The 19,999-nt window shown below is 44.6% G+C and overlaps 2 protein-coding genes across 2 annotated transcripts; one reads left to right on the top strand and one right to left on the bottom strand.

Moving 5' to 3' along the window:
- The first annotated feature begins 188 nt into the window (after window positions 1–188).
- Window positions 189–14,087, top strand: LOC142791599 (uncharacterized). Its single transcript, XM_075885507.1, has 8 exons — window positions 189–304; window positions 1,619–1,851; window positions 3,089–3,263; window positions 5,533–5,704; window positions 7,066–7,166; window positions 8,309–8,447; window positions 8,795–9,046; window positions 13,581–14,087. Exons 1-8 carry the CDS (start codon window positions 215–217, stop codon window positions 13,718–13,720), a joined length of 1,302 nt encoding a protein of 433 aa, XP_075741622.1. The 5' UTR covers window positions 189–214; the 3' UTR covers window positions 13,721–14,087.
- A 2,349-nt stretch (window positions 14,088–16,436) lies between these two features.
- Window positions 16,437–18,484, bottom strand: LOC142791601 (neprilysin-1-like). Its single transcript, XM_075885510.1, has one exon. It carries the CDS (start codon window positions 18,426–18,428, stop codon window positions 16,440–16,442), a length of 1,989 nt encoding a protein of 662 aa, XP_075741625.1. The 5' UTR covers window positions 18,429–18,484; the 3' UTR covers window positions 16,437–16,439.
- Window positions 18,485–19,999: the final 1,515 nt, after the last annotated feature.

Raw genomic sequence — 19,999 nt, 5'->3', positions numbered from 1 at the left:
CGATTCGCCAAATTTTGTCATCTCTTGCTTCTATAGTCAAGTGACCCTTTCTCTCCTCTCGGAAGCGCCGCCCGGCCCCCGCCGTGATGCCTTAGCGGCCTACACCAAAATGTTGCCAGGCGCTGATGTAAAGCATGCAGCAATACGTATGCGGACGTTGTGTTTGCGTACCGATAATGAATCTTTCTCCTTCGCAGATGTCCTCATAGAGTTGATGAAAGACATCAAGTTCACTGTTATTTGCTGCGAACTGAGCGACATGGACTCGGCACTTGAATTGAAGGCGAGGCAGCCAAGCATAAACGTGAGTGCCAGCCCTTATTTTTATAGGACTGAAATTTATTTCGTGTCAATACGCCATACTGCTTTTCTCGTGTTTTATAAGGTGATTCACTGCTGCTTTGAACTGAAAGAAAGGAGGGTGATGACTGTGAAAAAAAATCAATGTTAATTCGAACAAACATTCCGTTCTGCTACCCTACAAGAGGCACAGGTGGTAGAAACAAAAAATAAATAAACATACACCATACTCACGGAGTGAAAACTGATGAGCGGGGCGAAGCGTCCATGCCTTCGTTCATCCATTCATCGATGCGTCCGTCCATGCGCTCATTGTCGCCCCGCCGTGGTGGTCTAGTGGCTAAGGTACTCGGCTGCTCACCCGCAGGGTGCGGGTTCAAATCCCGGCTGCGGCGGCTGCATTTCCGATGGAGACGGAAATGCTGTAGGCCCGTGTGCTCAGATTTGGGTGCACGTTGAAGAACCCCAGGTGGTCGAAATTTTCGGAGCCCTCCACTACGGCGTCTCTCATAGTCAAATGGTGGTTTTGGGACGTTAAACCCCACATATCAATCAATCAATGCGCTTATTGTCCGCACCTCGGGATTCTGCCGACAAGCACGAGCCGTAGTGGCCTTCCAAACCCGGCGCTCATTGTCATTCATGGTCCACCAAGCAGCACGATCCGGCAAGAACACTCGTACGGCGACGATCTAGGAAAATGACAGATAATGGGCGCTCCGGTTGAGCCCCACGCAGCCCGCGCAGCAGCCAACCGGAGAGCAGCTGCACCACCAAAGCCATCTAGCATACCTTCACTGAACCACCGCATTGTACACATGTCCATATGACAGCATCCTCTAGGAAACGAAACGAGAAATGGAATGCGTACAACGCATGCGTACAGCGCTACTGGGTGTGATAATGGTCGACGACCGACGCCGCTCGTGCACCGGCCAGGTCTCGCCATAAGGAGCGTTGCCCCTGAAAGAGAAAGAGGCCGAAATGGTTGAAATTGTAGTACACTTAAAACAAAATGGTCGTATATAGTGCAGCGCGAACGGTAGTGAATTGTCGAGACTGCCAAGACGCCCTAGTGTCGTTCCCAGTGCACGATGAATCTCTTCCATCATACATCCCATGAGGCCGCTTTTCCCTATCGTGAAGATTCTAACAACTAATTCAATGCCTGCGCCCGGACTACATTAGCGTTCGGCATTCAGAAATAGTTTGTCACGATTATCTGCCGTCGAAACGCATTAGCACAGCCATGAGAGATTTTTCTTCCAACTCTGTAGCGAGGACAATCGCAAAAGTTTTATTCACGTCCATGTTTCAGCACATCATTGCCATGGGCGAATCTACGAGTGTGCAGACTGGCGCGGATGGCTTTGTGATACCGTGGAACGAATTCATCGAGATGGGCACGAAAGCACGCCTTCTATCATCGCCTTCTATCGAGTACCAATCAAATCGCATATGCTACATGCGTTCTACGAGCGGCACCACAGGGAAACCTAAAATGGTTGTGCACTGCCATGATTCACTCGTGGCAAGTGTAAAGGCTAACAGGTGATAAGTCAATTGCCAATCTTTTGTCATTGTTTTGCTCTAGTATAGTATGCGGTTTGTTTACTATGCGGCAAACTTAAAGTTTACGTCTGGTGATGAGATGAGTTTTACTTTTGAGGGTGTCTTCTTTGGCCTATTCCAGTTACGCCCTGTGATGGTGTAGGTCCGCTGTCTCAACACGCGGTTCACTTTCCGCATGCGGCCCACTGATATTTTGCTTGTGGTCAAGGCTGGACATCTCGCTTGCGAACGGGTGTGGACATGACGGTCTTGTTCCCATTTTGTTTTTATTCAAAACATTCTCGAAATCCATATTGATATGTTTCTCTAATCTTGACGCTAAATGTGCTTCAAAAATGGCCTACATAGTGATATGAAAAAGCCTCCCCACATCAACTTTATAGGTCATTTATGAGGGAGATTAGGCCGACTTGAGGCATCTAAGAGAACGGCTCATCGAATTGTTTAGGAATAGTGTAGTCGGTATTAATAGAATTGCAATTAGGCTGGCTTGAGACATCTAAGTGATTGGCTTGTCGAAACGTCTAGCGAATATGGATCTATGTATTCCTGGTATTGCAATGTACGCAGTCAATTCAGTTCTAGAAATTATTTTTATTCTTATCTGTAACACCTGAAACCCGGTATAAGTTTATGTGTCTTTGAATAATTGTTGCACACCGACCAATCAGTTGCACATAAGCACAAAATACAAAAACTGTATGAATTAGAAACCGTCAAGACACTGATATATCCTACCTCCAACGTTATAAAACTCAGGCAGTTATTTCAAAACTAGCTGTTCATTTATATCCTATACTGATCACGGATGCGTTCGATAGCTCAGGTTTAGATTCATAGGATACCACTGTGTTAAGGCTACAATGTTACAATGAACCTTTGATGTCAGTCCCATCTCACTTGGGTTCTTTCTTGCAGTATATCCTAAATAGCAATTAAAATGAATGCATGAATTATACATACAAGTATGTGCAAGTGTAAATCTCGAAAGACAATAAGAGACAAGTGGGGCATATTATTCCAACTATGCCATAAAGCACAATCATTGGAATGTGCCGTCTTCTCTAGTCACGTTCGTTTTGTGCTTAAAAGCCAGTCATTGAAGATTTGTTTATCCTGCTAAAGTACTTGAAGCTATAGGGGAAGAGTGACACCAATAGTTCGCATGCAGAAGAAAGGAGGATATGCAATCGAAACGCCGTCGTCACTTTTGCAGTCACCAACATCACATGGGCTTGTCGGTGGAAGACGTGCTTTTGTGTACCAGTACTCTTGGTCACGTCTACGCCTTGTTCGACTGCGTATGCAAGGCCATCGTCCAGGGAGCTACATGCGCGTTCCTTGAAAAGGCAGACGCAGAGGCAACTCTCGACGCACTCCAGAGGTTCAAGGCAAGCACTGCACTTTTGTGTTGAAGAACAAATCACACCATTGGTCACACGTGCCATTCAGTAATCGCGTATTATGCAACGTATTGACTATTTCATGGACGGGGTTTGCTAGCGTCATGCTGCTCTGCTAGCCTCTGCCATTTCGTATATCAAACAACTAAACAAACAGTGCGACGATCACGTACACGTGACCCCCTTCGTGTGAAAATAGATGGACCGGTGTATTCGACGTTTCGCGACCTAATAAACTGACGTGGTGATATACATTACGAACAAAGCGCCCGCAAGACAGCCCAAGGTGGCGGCTTCTGACGTAAAATTATCTATACAAGGAAAAAATTTATGCGCCGCTTTTGGTTTAACTTCTCTAAAGCTCAACAAACAGTGCAGATGGTGGCATTATTATTATTATTATTATTATTATTATTATTATTATTATTATTATTATTATTATTATTATTATTATTATTATTATTATTATTATTATTATTATTATTATTATTATTATTATTATTATTATTCATTTTACACGTCTACAAGGAATACAAGGAAACGGACCTGTCTAAGTCTCCGTGGTCTTGTGTCAGAAGACCCGGCAGAGCCGGTTAAAAAGATGTGGTTAGAAGGTCACAGGAACCATCATTGTTACCTTTTGCCAACGAACAGACTAAAGAGTAATACGATTGCTTTTTTGCAGACAGTAAAAAATAGAACAAAGAAGGAACCAAGAGCATACATGACATACAAATAGATGATAGCCATGAGATTTTACCGCTCAGAGAGTAATTTCTTTAGTTGCTCTTTTGAACTTGCTGAAATTGACTCTTCAGCTAGTTCATTGAAGTAGTAATAATGATAATAATCGCCTTTACTTTTCCGGTCCCAAAGGGACAAGGAACCCTAAACCAAAAGCTACAAAATTGTAGCTTAAGTGCGCCTGAAGCCCAGAGAGGGAGAATAAAATGAGGGGAAGGCAGGGATGTTAACCATAAATTGGGCCATCTGGTTTGATATCCTCAGGGGACCGTTCTCGGGCCCCTCCTCTTTGTCATCCATATAAATGACTTACTGACAAACATTTCTTCTCAATAAATCTTTTTGCTGATGATTTTGTTATATACCACGACATTATCAACAATAACGACGTCCCTTGGCTTCAATTAGACATTAACAAGGTTTTGAAATAGTGTAACACTTGGAGTATGGAAATAAAATATAATAGGCGCAAGAAAATGCACATTTCTCAGAATTCGGATGAACCTCCTACTTACCACATTAACAAAGTTGGTAATGAAACTGTTTTTTTCTTTTAAGTACCTTGATATTCACAATTCTTCTAACCTTTCCTGGAAAACTCATGTCGATCATGTCATAAATAACGCATACCGAATGCTTGGGTATCTCGCTGGAACTTTTCTCATTCACCCAGCTCAATAAAATTACTGCTTTATAAAACACAGCTTTGCTTGAAATGAGAGTATCGTGCATGTGTCTGAAGCCCTGGCATTGATTCACTCACTTCAGGCTTGCAAGCGGTGCAAATCCATGCCTGCCGTTTCATATTATCTATGTATCATCGAACAAGTACCATGATCGCTATGAAATCATGTTTGCCCCTCTCTCCTATCTCTGATCAAAGGTTTGCAGCTTCATTGGGTCTTTTTCATATAGTATACTGCTACAGCTATCTGGGAAAAAACTCAGAAGGATCTCATATATATCAGCTCGCACCAATCACCGCAGACAAGTTGGAATTCCAACGCGTCACACTAAATGTTTTAATGAATCATTCATACCCATAATTTGTGTCAGGTGGAATGGCCTTCCCCATGACGCCCCTGATATAACAGATAATAATATGTTCCGTTGCTATAACAATAACAGTTGCTATTTTATGAATATATTACTGATTGTATATTTTTGTTATTATAAAAATTGTTCTCCTGTACTCCCGCTGATACTTTTCATTATTTGTCTTGCTGTGACTTTCTTGACATCAACTTTGTAGTTCTGTATATTTTTTCTCTCTATGCGGTGATGTTTTCTGTATTCTTCATGTATACTCACTCATCTCTGTAATGCCTTTGGGCTCTGAGGGTACAATAAAAAATAAATAAACTGGTATTATTTATAATAAATAAATAAATAAATAAATAGTTATAGTTAACAGATCTACAGAGATATTTACCTGGGATGCAAACAGCTCTGTCATTAAAATAAGCATTAAAAATATGGGAACGTCTTACCAATTAATTGGACGTATTCACAGGTGTCCGCGCTTAGCACGGTGCCATATATGGCCCGTTGCCTTCTAGAACATCCGCAACGCAGCCGCTACGATCTTAGCCACTTGCGCTACCTTGCAACTGGAACAAGCTACATCAGTGAAGATGTTGCGAAGAGCCTCTTCCGCGAGCTGAACCTCAAGAGCTACGTTCAAAGTAAGTTTTCCCCTGTGTTCATTGATGCCGGAGGCTCCAGCCACCCGGGCAGTGCAGCCGCATTTTTGATGGAGGCGAAAATGCTTAAGGCTCATGTACCTAAATTTAGGCGCACGTTAAAAAAAGCTTCATGAGGTCAAAATTACCCGAGTCTATCGCTATACGGCGTCGCTAAAAATTGCATCGTATAGTTTTGTCGCCGTGTGGATGTCGCGAAGTATGGCACCCTGAGACCAACGATTGCCGACTGTTAGTACTTCGGTAAGCTTCAGCGCATTGATGTAGCCTACTCTACGGAACACAGGAAGAGGAACACCTACCCACTTTCAGGACTCAATCTTTGAACTCGGTCTCTCAAATTCCCGAAGTGCAGCCTGGTATATGCATGAGCACAGACGTACGGGCTACCCCATTAATGGGGAGCGCGCACCTTGGAGTTTCTTTCGTCAAACAACGACACTTTGAAAAAGCACATATCGAGTACCACTGTTCATTATGTGCTTGTTGATACCATTTTTGTACGGTGTTCACCATATGATGTATCCGGATGCATGTGAGTTACTTCAGCTAGCGCATAGGCAAAATCGTCACCTTTAGCGTTAGTCGTCGGGATGGGCGCATTCACGGGTCATTATTTTTTTTCATCACTCGTGTTGTGCGAGATGCTGTGTGGCTGCTGACGCTGCCAACGTGGCACGCCTGCGCCGACGGCCGGTTTTCGCGTCTGCTGAGGTACCCAAAGGTTTTTGCCTAAATAAACAATCAGCCTCACTCCTGTGACGACACGGTTCAGTTTCGTGTTACACCGATTCCCATGACAGGGGCATCAAAGAAGACGGTAGACGAAGAGTCACGCGCACTGTGCATGTCCGCCACGGTGTTTATGTTTTCGTCTCTCGTCTCTCGTTTGCAAAGCACCCAATGCCAATTAGCCCAGCTATCTATCGTGTTTTGCATGTTATTACAACTTTAAAAAAGACATCCTTGGACTGTTTGCTTCGCAAGTGTTTTCTTTGTACTTGCATGTTATTTGAAGTGAAAACAGATGCAAGCGATCAGCATAAAGCAAGCCTTAGCGCATGTATACGACTAAGAGGACTAACAACACTACATTATTAGTATAAGCAGCTGTTTTTAGCTATACAAATAAAGGCGAGAAAATTTAGTGGTGTGGAAGATAAGCAGAATATCAATCAGTAGCCCTGGTTCACCACCGCCTTGACTACGCTATTCACCATAAGCCTTTCACTTTTCTGCGGTGTCACTGAACGAAGCTTTTGTAGAAAGATTTTTTTTTCACAAAAGCAATTAATTGTAGCTCTTCAGTAAGCGTTCGCAAATGCCTTTCCTCTGTTCTTCAGTCTACGGGCAAACGGAGTTCGTCTTCATAACAGGAGGCCTACACGATTCACCGCCAAGGTTTGCGTCGATCGGGCGCCTAGGAGTGGGCGTTGAAGCCATGGTAAATAAATTTCATGTCTGATAACCTGTAAGCCCTCATCTAAAATCCTCCGTAGGTTCAGTAACCACTGAGCTGTTTCGGCAGCTTTCCTTTCGTAACTGTGAAGAAGAACGCCACAGCCATGAAACATCACACCACTGCCCGCCCACCACAGACAGACACACGAAAATGTATAGCCGTGTGTCTTTTCAATATCGTTTATCCTTGAATGTCAGTACTCCTGAGATTTAGGTCACTAATATTCATTTTACATTTTGCCCACAGATAGCGACACGAAACAATTGTTACCGTTGTCCGGGTACCAAGTTTCCTTCATATCTTACGGCCATTTAATAAACATACATAACAGCCCATAACAACAGCCACATGGTACGCACTTATTGAATATATCTACCGCCATGCGTAACCTCGCCTCAACACACAACATAATTTCAGCGCTCTAGTAACGACTTGATTTACCTTTAACTTACCAGACAAGTTATCATCCCGCAGTACGTTGTATGTTCATCTGATAAATCACCATTGGCACCTCTCTAGGCACAAAACCAAGACTTTTTCTTGCTTTTTTATGTATCAACCTAAATAGCACCGCAAATACGTCTGAATGGCACCTCAGTTGGTTGTTGTATAAGATGATGTCGACAGCGCTTATGATGGAAAATTTCTGCTGTAACAGATGGCTGGGCAACGAACAATGTACAGAGAAAATAATCCGTTGATGATAATATCTAAAATTTGATTTAACGTGGCATAAATTGGAGTCTTTGTATTGTTTTGCTTGTTTACATATGATCTCGTAATGCTATTCTCGCTCGTATTCACCTTAATCTTTGTCATTGTAGTTATGAACTCTTGGTACTGACACCCGAAACTAACTTCATACTGTATTTTGTATTTCTTTATTACTTTAAATATAGTACCCAACGGAGAATGCACGTATTCTGAACATTTTGAGAAATCATAAGGTTTTCTAACGTAGGCAAACACATTTCGTAGCCTTGTCTAAGAAAGAACAATCAGGCTCGACTATAATTTTTGCCGGACCAACTGAAAGCACCTTATTGTATGCTCTTTCAGCGTGACGACAAACTTGCCACACCGTATGTATTCTAATCTCATGATCGTCGCGTCCAACGCTGCAGGTAATAGACAATGAAACGAGAAAGCCACTTGGCCCAATGCAACAAGGCGAGCTCATAGTCCGAGGGCCCGGCCTAATGCGAGGCTATTGGGGAATGGAAGATGAGCCATGCACGGATTTTGAAGGATGGTATAGAACAGGTGATTTACATCGTCTCAAGTTTAATCTAACTCGAAGTACAGATAAATCAATTCTCTTAAGTCAAAGACCACTTCGTTAGAAACATTACCTTAGAAACATTACCATTCAAGTATTCCCTGGTCATAAATCTTTTAAATTTATCTATGAAAGCCATTTATTTACGTATTTTATTACATATTTGTATTCATGTGTACGGAAATCGATGGCGTTTTCAATACATCTTAGTGCCTGGTTATTCTTCTCGTAACTTTGGTTTTATTGATAAAATAAACAACGCTGTGTGTTTCAATGTCTTACACTCACTCGGCAACTCATCCCTAAGATCAACCCTTGTCCACTCGTTCAGGTGACGAGTGCTACTTCGACCAAGAAGGCTGGCTCTACCTCGTGCAGCGACTGAATGAGGCCATGTACTGCCGCAATTTCAAAATTATACCAGCCAAGGCTGAAGCAGTCCTGTTACAGAGTACCCATGTGAAAGACTGTGCTGTCGTGGGCTTGCCGGACATGCAGGCCGGGCATCTGCCACACGCCATAATAGTCCCAAAGGTCGACAGCAACCACCTTGGCCCAGAGTACTACAGAAACTTTGCTGATGGTTCGTGCAGGCTACGTTTTCAACTATGGCGCTCGTAATGTTGTGTTGTTGAGTTTTTTTTTTAAACAGTTCATTATGTGTTCTGTGTTTGCCCATTTCCGTAATGATCCTCGTTGAAGCCCTAATTCCTATGACACTTTGACAATAATATGAAAAAACTTGACGTCGTCTGTACAGTAGATTAAAGCGTCCTTTAGCGCTGCATCAAAAGTCGGGCCTTCCTCGACGAGTTTCTGCCGTCCGCTTCCATATTCCATATAAAGTCAAGATTCGTAACATACTTCCGCACATCGTATGCTACCCACGTGCACGAGTGGGGCGACGAACGCGGCTGAAGCAGAGATCAAACGAACCAGCCTATCTCTGCTGCTTGGAGGGCATACGATGACATCTCCCCTCTCAGGAGGCCTGCCGTTAAAGCAATGAGGAAACGTCCCTGCTGTCTATAACGAGCATGGAAAAAAGCGATACGTTGAGCTGTTGCATGCCACGCTCTCGCCTCCGGAGCTTGTTGGCGTTCCCGCTTTGGCGCTGCTTCCCGAACTCTCACCTCCGGGCTAGCTTGTTTTCTGCGTCGGCAGTGCCTCTCGCGGGCGAGCGGACGTTCACGTTCGTTTCCATTGATGGCATAAAGACGAGATTGTGTTTTAGGGAACGCGCTTATTCTTATCGTAATCAGCTACAGCACAAAGTGCACACAATGCCCTACATATCTGTAGCGGGTACTTCGCTCATCAACAGAATGACGAATGGCACAGTAATATAAGGGGTGGATCACTACTTCGTGAAAGTTATGGTGGGCGTATAACGGGTACCCTGCATGTTCCGAGCCATGACGTATATTCAGTGGGAGCGTAGTTCATGCACTATAGCATAGTGAGCCGGCAAGATCAGTTGTCATTATTGCGGCATGTTCCGGACAAATCTATTGTTTCTTTATTAGTTGCGGTCTCTTGAAACACTTCAGTTGGCTACGTGCTGCTGAAAGCGCTTCATTTTGCTGGATAATGTACTTTCACAATTGTCGCACCTCATGCGGGAGTTCAACTGCAGTGGCTAACGCACTCAAAGCCATCGCGAGCCACCACACAATTATTTTGTGCGTAATGTGCGACCTTCATGTTCCTTAGCGTGAGGTGCGTTGTTGGGTGTGCCTTTGATCCCACGAAAATTTTGACTGATGTGTCAGGAACGAACCCGGGACATTTATTTGTACCGACGAGAACGGCGACTGACTCTGAGCGCTGCATCAAAAGTCGGGACAGTTGGTGAACCTATTAGCGTCCCGTGCATCACAGGACAGGGCTTGCGTAGTGGGCGCTTGCTCGGAAGCTCGCTGAGTGTCGCACATGTCGGCCTTCCTCCTCTCCTCTTCCAGAGGCTGTTTCTGCTTACGTCATCAGCTGATCGCCAGCTTGGAACGCACGATGCCACTTATTTCTCTTTGGTCACGATTTCCGTGCCATGTAGGCGTTTGTAAAGCCTTCAGACCGATATCCTTTTGACTGAATGGTCAAGTACTACCCCTGCAACTATACTTCGTTAACCATTGTACCACGGAAGTGGAAAAATAGCCCTGACGTGTTCTCTCGTTTACACCGTGCTCGCACTTACAATCAAAAAAAAAGAAATTTCACCAGCATGCTTTAATAACAGTATTTTTCAGCTTTGTTAATTATTTGATAAAGTATTTTCAGTGCTTGAAACGTGTGAACTGCACCTGCTCTAAGAAGAGCAAGCTGATTCTCTTGATCGCACCGTCTTGCCTGGCATTGCTCGCCCCAGCCTCGCTGCTCAGCAGCTTAAAAACTAAATACGCATTATTAACTGCAAAATGAATGACCTTTTAAAATGTTCAAAGAAGTACTACAGACAGATTGGACTTTTTAAATGAATTTATGGTGTATAACTCTAGCTGACATGAGTAACAAAATAAAAATCTGCAGTGCCACACACAATTTTTTTTTTGCCCCGCCGTGGTGGTCTAGTGGCTAAGGTACTCGGCTGCTGACCCGCAGGTCGCGGGTTCAAATCCCGGCTTCGGCGGCTGCATTTCCGATGGAGGCGGAAATGTTGTAGGCCCGTGTGCTCAGATTTGGGTGCACGTTAAAGAACCCCAGGTGGTCGAAATTTCCGGAGCCCTCCACTACGGCGTCTCTCATAATCATATGGTGGTTTTGGGACGTTAAACCCCACATATCAATCAATCAATCACACACAATTTTTTGGGGAGAAGCGCATGAACCACACTTAGGAGCCGTTCAAAACTGCTGTGTAGCAGTTTTGAATGGCTGTTCATTGAGTCTATAACTGTGGCGTCGAGTCTATATAACTGTGGCGTTTTGATGGCCATTGACTAGATGGCCTTTCAAAAGTGCCCCTGTGACACATGTTAAAGGAATGCACCATATCACAATGTGACAAGAACACCGACAGGCGAACACCAGCGTCAGACACCTTAGCTAAGAATTGGGTGACCACATTTTATGGCCCTTAGGAAGTGCATATGAAAGAAAGGTGTGAAAAAAAATGACCGCAGTATCCCGAGTGGGAACACTGGTTAGCATGCGAAGCATATATGTTGAACTGCGATAAATGTGGTTTGTAATTTGCGACATGCGTGTGTGTCATGAGTGAACACGAGTGAACACGAGAGAACACGCACGCACGTATGCTGCGAAAGACGATGTTTATTGATGAGACGCTTTGGGTATTTTGAGCAAGATGGCTTTATGGTCCGTAAAGTTAAGGGTGAGTGGATCTGGTTGCAGCGGTTGAAGATCGAAATTTGCAAAGACGTGGTCGATGCACGTCCCGCTAACCGTAGTCACATGATGTTTGCCGATGGAATTCTACCGGCAATTAACGACTGCTTGCACGTGGCACACGCGACGTAGTCAACAAATTCGTCGGCGTCGCTTCCAAACGCATCGCAAAGAACCGACAACGCTTTGGAACGATGCAGTTCATTCTGAATGTTGCCGATCCGCGTCAAATTGTTGTCGAACCAAAGTCGACTACACACCTTGCAGCTGTGGCCGAAGCTCCGGTCGAGGAAGTCGAGCTTGAAGCGAGTGTTGGGAGTGGCCTACTGCTTGGCTGGCCACGCCGCTATCGCGGCGCGCTCACACTCGCGGGCGGCATCGAGATCAGCCTCGCGGCGTCGACGCTTGCACGCGGCTTCACCGTCCGGATTCTCTTGCCGATGCTTACGCCTCGCAGCCGCTTCACGTTCTTGAAGCTGGGAATCTTCCGCTCGACGTTGACGTATCGCAGCTGCTTCGCGTTGGGGATCCTCCACTCGACGCTGACGTCTCGCAGCTGCTTCACGTTCTTGGAGCTGGGGATCTTCCGCTCGACGCCGACGTTTGCGTTCCGCATCGCGAGCTCTTTTCAGCGTGGTCTTGTCCATGGACGAAGTGTCTTCGGAATTGCTGGCAGTTCCGCCAACACATTGGCTGACGCTATTGGAAGGGACGTCAGTAAGTCTGTTTGCGGATTCGTTAGCATACATTTTCACCAGCGACATCAGACGTGGAGCGACACTCGGTTATTTATAGCGAGTGCCAGCCCCGGCCTGCGCATGCACGCGTTAGCATACAGCTGGCGCACGTAAAACTAAAGGTCGCGCGGTGCGCGGAGGGTGGTGGTAGTGGTTAGAAGATGAGAAAAGGCACCTGATTTCTGCAACCCGGTTGGGAGCACGGTGCAGTGCCTGCGGGGAAGGGAAAAGGGAGACAAGTGGAAAGAAAAAAAAAGATTAAGTGAGCAGTGGCACGGTCGTCATCAACACGAGCAGCAGTCCAGAAGCAAGGGTAGGGGCGGCAAGGGACCCGTCCTCAGCGGTAGACGCGCGGAGGGGAGAAGCGAGCGCAGCGCACACTGTGTTGAGAGGAGGAAGGGATGCACAGATGGCTGGCGGAGCAGGAGGGGAGGCTGCGGACGGCGACGGCGCATGACTAGCCCCTAGTATAACATGCTCCGCATGTAATAAATGGGTGCAACCGTTCACGAAAAAAACACGAGGGCATATGGAGGCTCAGAGAAGCTTGAACGCGTCAACAGACTGTTACGTAATCGAACGCATGTCTGTCACCACAATATTCTAATGAAGTGACACTACGTCACACGCCTAATACGACTGTAATAGGTATTTCAACCTATTCACCTTCACGTACTCTGGGTGATAAACAAATAATCTGGTTGTTTATAATGAAGTGGCTTCGCCTCTTGGATCTAGCAACGTTGCCATTTCATCCTATTCACACAGCGCTATGTCTATTTATTCTTTTGCACTTTGTGTACGCACGAAAAATTATTTCCTCCATGTTTATTCTTACTTCATTGACTCTTTTTTCTCGTACGTATGACAAACAAAAAAAGCTGGCGCGTCCTTTTATTCTTCTTACTCATGTAAACTTATGTGAAAGTCTAATCATATATCAGCAGCTTTACCAAACACTAACTGTTTAACGCCCTTGCGTCTGTTTAAGCTTGTCCAACATGCCATTACATCTAAACTTTTCTATTGCAGAGAGGATGCCACAGGAATATAAACTTGAAGGCGGTGTCACGCTCGTCGATTCCATTCCGCGCAACAATCTGGGAAAATTGGTGAGACGCGAGCTGGCGAAATGGGTGCTTGAACGACGTAACCAAGGCAGCCTGCAGTAACGTTTCGGTCGTCACCTCGTACAGCTAAGTATGCACGTAGGAGTAATTAATATCTACACCAGAAGCATCGGGGACTAAATTTACTTTTAGCTAATTCGTTTTGCGCATAAATATTTTGAAACAAACCGATTCAATGGGAATATTAGAAACCGCTGAAATATTGCAGCAATTGAGGTCTTCCTGCTCTCATTCAATGGTCAGATCAACTTAGAAATGTGAAATGCCTAGTTCGGAATATACCTTCCTCAATACTTGTCAAGAAATTGAAGAACTTTTACGTTGACATCGTGAAATAAATGTTCCCTTGCTCAAGGGGGCCGGGTACCAGACTCGTGAATAAACTCAATTTTAAACACTCCTTTCAAAACGTGTTGAGCACGCTTCTAAACCGATTTTTATCCTGTAATAATACTAAACACACTTGAAAAACTGGGAACTTTCTAGTCGTCTATTTTACGTCAGATATTCTCAAACAAAAACAGTTTTTTTTTTCATCTAACCTATATCCATGCTATTCTTTCCTATCGCATCACCACGTGTGTGCCACTTTTCTTGAAACATCTACATCATAATCATCGTCATCGACAACAAGAATGAAGTCCATTGAAAACTTAAAACCAGTTTTTGAAGCTCACACTGCGAAACACTGGAGGCATACGCACATACACGAGGAAATGCGTGTTCAATGCACGAAAGGATTCACTGTTGCCATTATGGTAAGTCAATATACGAGTTGTGTAGGTAACGCGTCACAAGTAACCGGTTACCTATAAAAAAGTATTTCTTTTATTAATTTTATAGAATTATTTTTTGAAACTGTACCGTGCTATAAAATTCCCTTACATCTTCTTGTAGTTCATTGCCGCTTATCAATTACAAATTATTTCCCAAGTCAAGTTGCCACCAATACACAACAGCAGTTCTCGCCCCGAAAATATGTGACAACTCTGTAAGGACACCCACTCTTTCAGATAGTGGTCCCTACAGGGCCTTTTTTTCTTCTTGTTGTTGTCTTTAGTGTTGTTTTCGCCTTTTTCTTTACTTTACCTGCAACGCTTTGTCAGAGCGCCAGCAAAAGGGAAGCGTGGTGCTACATGGACATTAGCAACGAAGCAGTGCGCTTCTGTACGAGCTGTTGCGTAAAGTGTTCGTAAGTTAAATACCACACTGCTCTGCAGCGCATACATTGATATCACGTACAATGTAGCAGCGGATCTCTTAACGAGAAAATGTAGAATAATCTGCGATGTCAACGTTTAAAAACCGCTGTTGAAAGTCAACGTGTAACAGTATACATTTAAAAACTGCCAGGCCTTCGGGGAACGCAACGCGAAGTCTGAGCAAATGCTTGAATAGCGGCGTTTCTAAAGAGCTTTTTTTAAACATTCTTGTGGCAACTATGTACAAGCACAATTGAATGGTACCCACTACGCGAGTAATCATCATAATTCTTGTGTATTTTGAAAGCGCTCAGCCCATTGTTATGCGCCATTCTTCGTAAAACCGTGCTGCTCACAACACAATTTTAAGGCACTATGTACACTTTGTTGAGAACGTGGCTGACGACGATGAAGAATTATGCCTGAGGCCTTTGTTGGATCATTCAACGACCCACTAGTTACGCAATTCTCATTACGTGGCGCCCGGTTGTTACATTGCTGTTCTAGAATGCTTTATTAGACATATTAACCTGATTTAGTTCACGACATGGAACCTGCATCGGGTCAATTTGTAAGGCAGCTTCAAGCTCCGGTGTTCCGTAGCTCAGGAGTGGAGTTCTGCGCTGCCAAGCTGAAGGCCCGAGTTCGACACCCATTCTGTCTTTGGTATATATTTACTTTCTTTTATCATTTCGCATGAAAGCGGTACGGGAACCGGAGGTGGGGACGTGTAGTGATCTCACAACAGTTTTTGCTGTAAAAAGCCGCAGTAAGCCTCCAAGCCATCTCGCAAGTCTGCAGCCTTCGCTCAACCACGCAAGCCAAAGTACTTAGTTGTAATTTGAGTAAACTTGTGCTTTCGTGTGACGGTAATGAAATTCTGAAAGAGCGTAGCGCAAAATAAACTGATTAGGCATCAGTAACTGCTTAGTTAGTTATCGGGAGCTATTATTGGCCACAATAACCAGTTACAATTTACGAAAGTGCCTAATTATATTTGCTCATCTCTAACAGATACAGTGCACGTTATAGTGGTGGCGCCGTTATGAAACAACCAGTTATAACATTTGCATGTTTTCTAGATACATAAATTTCGCATCAAGTTTCTGCATCGTTTTACCGAGTACTACGTCTATCCACCTTGTAACGTTATGCTCATAATAAAAGTTCCACATAGCAAACTTGTGCGCATGATGTGCGCTTATAATTAATTTTGATGGTATACGTGGAATCTGCCGATTTTTTTTTTCATCTTTGAACGGGTACGCCACTTCCGTAAACTACAAATAACGTTAACGTAACGACCCGTCACCCGTGACTTGAGGTTGTCGTTGGGCTTACTGCCTGAAAACTTCATGTTTGAAGGTAGAAGTTCAAGTTATCAAAAGCGTTGAGGCATGAAATATATGTTAGTCATAATACGACTGCCCTACGCAACGTTTCGATTGCGCGAATGAAGCGTGTGAAACAATAATTGAGATTACATTTTCTGAAATAAAACGCTTACACAGCGCCATTTTAAATAACGCGAATTCATAAAAATTATTTATCTCACAGAGTTACAGTGCATTCAGTGCAGAACACTTCTGATGCGGGTTCAGACTGCTGCCGAGTTTACACCTAAACTCGCGGGAAAAATCAGAAATGTGTTGCAGAGGCGCGTCACAGACTGGACGGAACAAGCTGGACTTGCTCTCGCACTTCAGGAAGCACCATGCCATCAGTAACAGCTGCACTGCCGAGTAATTCTCAAAACTCACGAGCCTCGCCGTTTCGTCAGAGCTATTCCTCAGCGCAGTCAGCAACCCCTTGATCGACAAAACGTCGTTGAACACGTTCGCTGCATTCTCTCTCTGCGAGAAGGGCGCCTCAGCGATACACGCCATGGCCTCGAGTATTGCGTCACTGTCTGAATACCGCTTCAGTGCCAGTTCACCAATCGCTTTCGCCGCCTGTGCGCCGAGACCGGCGTATTTTACCGCCACCGGAAGCTGCTCGTCGTAAACTGGAAGCGAAAATGCAAGAGGCAGAAGCACGAAGTCTCGTACCTTGCTTACGGTTACATGCATATTCATGCTGTCGATAACCGTCCTGCCGAGTCCGTGGCGCTTTGGGCTCTTCTGCATTCTCAGCCAGTTTCGAATGAACGAGTTCGTCATGTCAGGAATGGTTTCACTCCATGGCACGTTCATATGTTCCTCCGAAATCACTGCGGCCATAACCGTATCGAGCGAAGTCCAATTGGAGATCACCGTTCTTTCAGCGTTGTAAAAGCTCCACGTCTCGATGCGTCGTCGATACGCGTGGCGTACGGAAAGCAAAATCGTCCTGACGTCGGCTTGTGATGTTTCGCCCAGTGCTATTCCGACAAACTTGAAGAAGGAAGCGTCTCCCAGAACGTCGTAAACGCGACCAAGGCAAAAGATGCCATGCCTGAGGATCGCGTTTTCTCTGTTACCGTAGTAATCCACAATCAGGTCAGAATTCGTGAAGAGGACCGCTATCTGCACTGTACACCAGGACACGTAAGTATGTACCATCCGTTGGCCGTGCCGCCGAATAAGGTCGAAAAAAACTCGCACAAATGTACCACCCGAAGCCATCACAGTAGAACGGTTATTGACTGTAATATTGTGAGCGCTGAATACTTCCGCACTGCGAGCGAGGGACATGTTTACTGTCATATCATTGAGCCAAGAATGCGCTATGGGCAACTTGACAACTCCTGATCTATCGGTATTGGCAAGAACGACTGTCATAACCTCTTGTGCCCGAATCGTTTCACTGAAGCTTACTTTTCGACCAGTTCCCCGCGAGAACTTATCACGCAGATATTCGAAGTAACGCTGCTTTTGGGAGTAGCTGCCCAAATCTTTGTATTCGACGATGACTCTCCAGAAGGCTCTTCCAGCACTCAGCAGTACGTCGCTTTCCTTCCTCCTGGTCCCCGCGTACCTGGTCCCCACGTATAACACAGAATCCCAGCCGAGAACTAGAGAGGTCGTGAGCAAGAGGCCCAACACGTCGGTCCGTTTGTCACGCATGGGCCACGTCACTCCTACTCTGGACAGCAAGTCCTTGACATCGGCAAGCTCGTCGTGGTCGCCCTGAAGGAGGGCATTGCAGCTGTTGTAAAAGACGGAGGCACGCTGTACCACACTCTGGCCTCTTGCGGGTACGTGGACATTTCGCACAGCTTGCGAGAGCCTACTGAGCATGGCCACATATACAGATTCCTGGACGGAGTACACGGGGGCGTCCCAGCCGTCACACACGTAGCGGGTGAAGCTGCGGCATGGGTTCATGGAGAGGTTCATGGACTTCCGGAGAATACTCGAATAATCGGAGCAGGCGATGCTGCTGCACACACTATAGCCACGTGGCGCTCTCTTCACAGCGTATGCCAAGATGGTGAAGCTCACAAACATCGTCCCCACAATAACGGCGCTTATCACGGTGCCCCTAGATACGTTATTAAGAAAGGACGTGCCTGGGAGTCTCAAACTTCGCATCTGAGTGAGCAAGGACGTCCATTGGCCTTTTAGCATAGCATGTGGTGATCTTAGCTTTGGCAGGTGTCACTGATGCATGTAGGCAAGCTTCAACTTCATCTTCCTTTTCTTCTTGTTTTGTTTCGCCTATGTATTGCGATGATGATTTCAGAAACAGTGATGCGCACCCACTGCAGCCCACATTATTCGTAGCTTTATTACACTACTCTAAGAAACAGCCTCATTACGTTAAGCGACGAATACAGAGGTTGGACACACAGAACAAGCCTTCTCGCTGTTTGTGCTATTCGTTTATTGAAATTTTAAAAATCTCCGAAGTGACTTTTTTTTTACATATTCATTTCGCATTTTTATTGATTCAGTACCGAAAACGAAGTTATTTATTGGAGGAGTTGAGACTTTACACTCATTTATCAAGTGGAATCGCTTGCCGTTGTCTTATCATTATGGGAATTGTATCTATCCATAACAGATGCTGTCATTCTTACAGACCGCCTGCCTTCAATGTTCTTCAATAAATGCACCTAATATGTCGAATGTTTCAGAAGTATTTTATGCTCTTGCCCCATGACATTTGCATCTAATTCGCTTGGTATGGATGCAGGTCACAAAGGTTTAACCCTCAATTAATATGCGGATGCACTTGCAGTGGCCTCACATAATAGTCCCATAATGACTATATTGCCAACGCTAGCATTTATCACCATGGCACGATTTCAAACATTTGTCACGTCAGATAACTTTGAAAAGTCTAGCTCAGCAACATCTGAGTTTTCTCATCTTAGGTACCATTGAAAAATTGATGATGATCCTTTAGGAGGGCACAAATATATATTACGAGACTACGGTGTCAAGTCCCTCCACTGAATTTTTACCTATACACAGGTCTGGTCTAGTACAGTCACCCTTCCGCCTCCACTGAAACTAAAGTGAATATCTGCATCATTTACTCTTAACATGCAGGTTGTTTGCGAATCAAAGAAAAATGCAGTTAGAAGAACCTCTCCATAGGTTAGCTTTGAATTTATCCCTTCCGGTGTCCTATCCTTTGAAACAACTGAATGGGCTTCAGTGACAGTAACGTGTGTGAATACGTATGCGATTTCCTAAGGCAAACAAAACCAATAGAATGTTAAGCTTAGGGTATGAATTCACTTCCTTTAGAATTGTATCCGCTCGTTGGGTTTTCTTTTTTTCCTGAATTTATTCTATTTTTAATCCTTGTTTTATTGTTGTGTTCTTTAAAAAAACGTTCCTATCTAGACGTCTTCGGCTGGTGGAACAATTTTATTTTCAAGATGAGGTACCGTTAATTTCATGGTCTATCCCCCGTGGTGGGTTACGTCAGCAATCTAAAGGCCAACCAATCAAACAACCGATCAAGTTCGGCCATTACACGGTTACCTTTCAAATTAACTTATGAACTAACTTATGAACCAGCGACCCAAATTGATGCAGATAATATATTAGTGATCAAAAGCCAGGATGAGAGATGTTGGAAAAGGCGCACACGAAGAAGTGAGCTAGCCCTTTATGTTTGAGCAAATATCTGATTCGTGATACTCAAAACAGCTGTTGTTTTTAAACATTTCGTTTACTTTATGAAT

This window comes from Rhipicephalus microplus, unplaced genomic scaffold (genome assembly GCF_043290135.1).
Source record: "Rhipicephalus microplus isolate Deutch F79 unplaced genomic scaffold, USDA_Rmic scaffold_176, whole genome shotgun sequence".
NCBI classification, from domain to species: Eukaryota; Metazoa; Arthropoda; class Arachnida; order Ixodida; family Ixodidae; genus Rhipicephalus; species Rhipicephalus microplus.
This window is presented reverse-complemented; position numbering and strand designations above follow the sequence as displayed.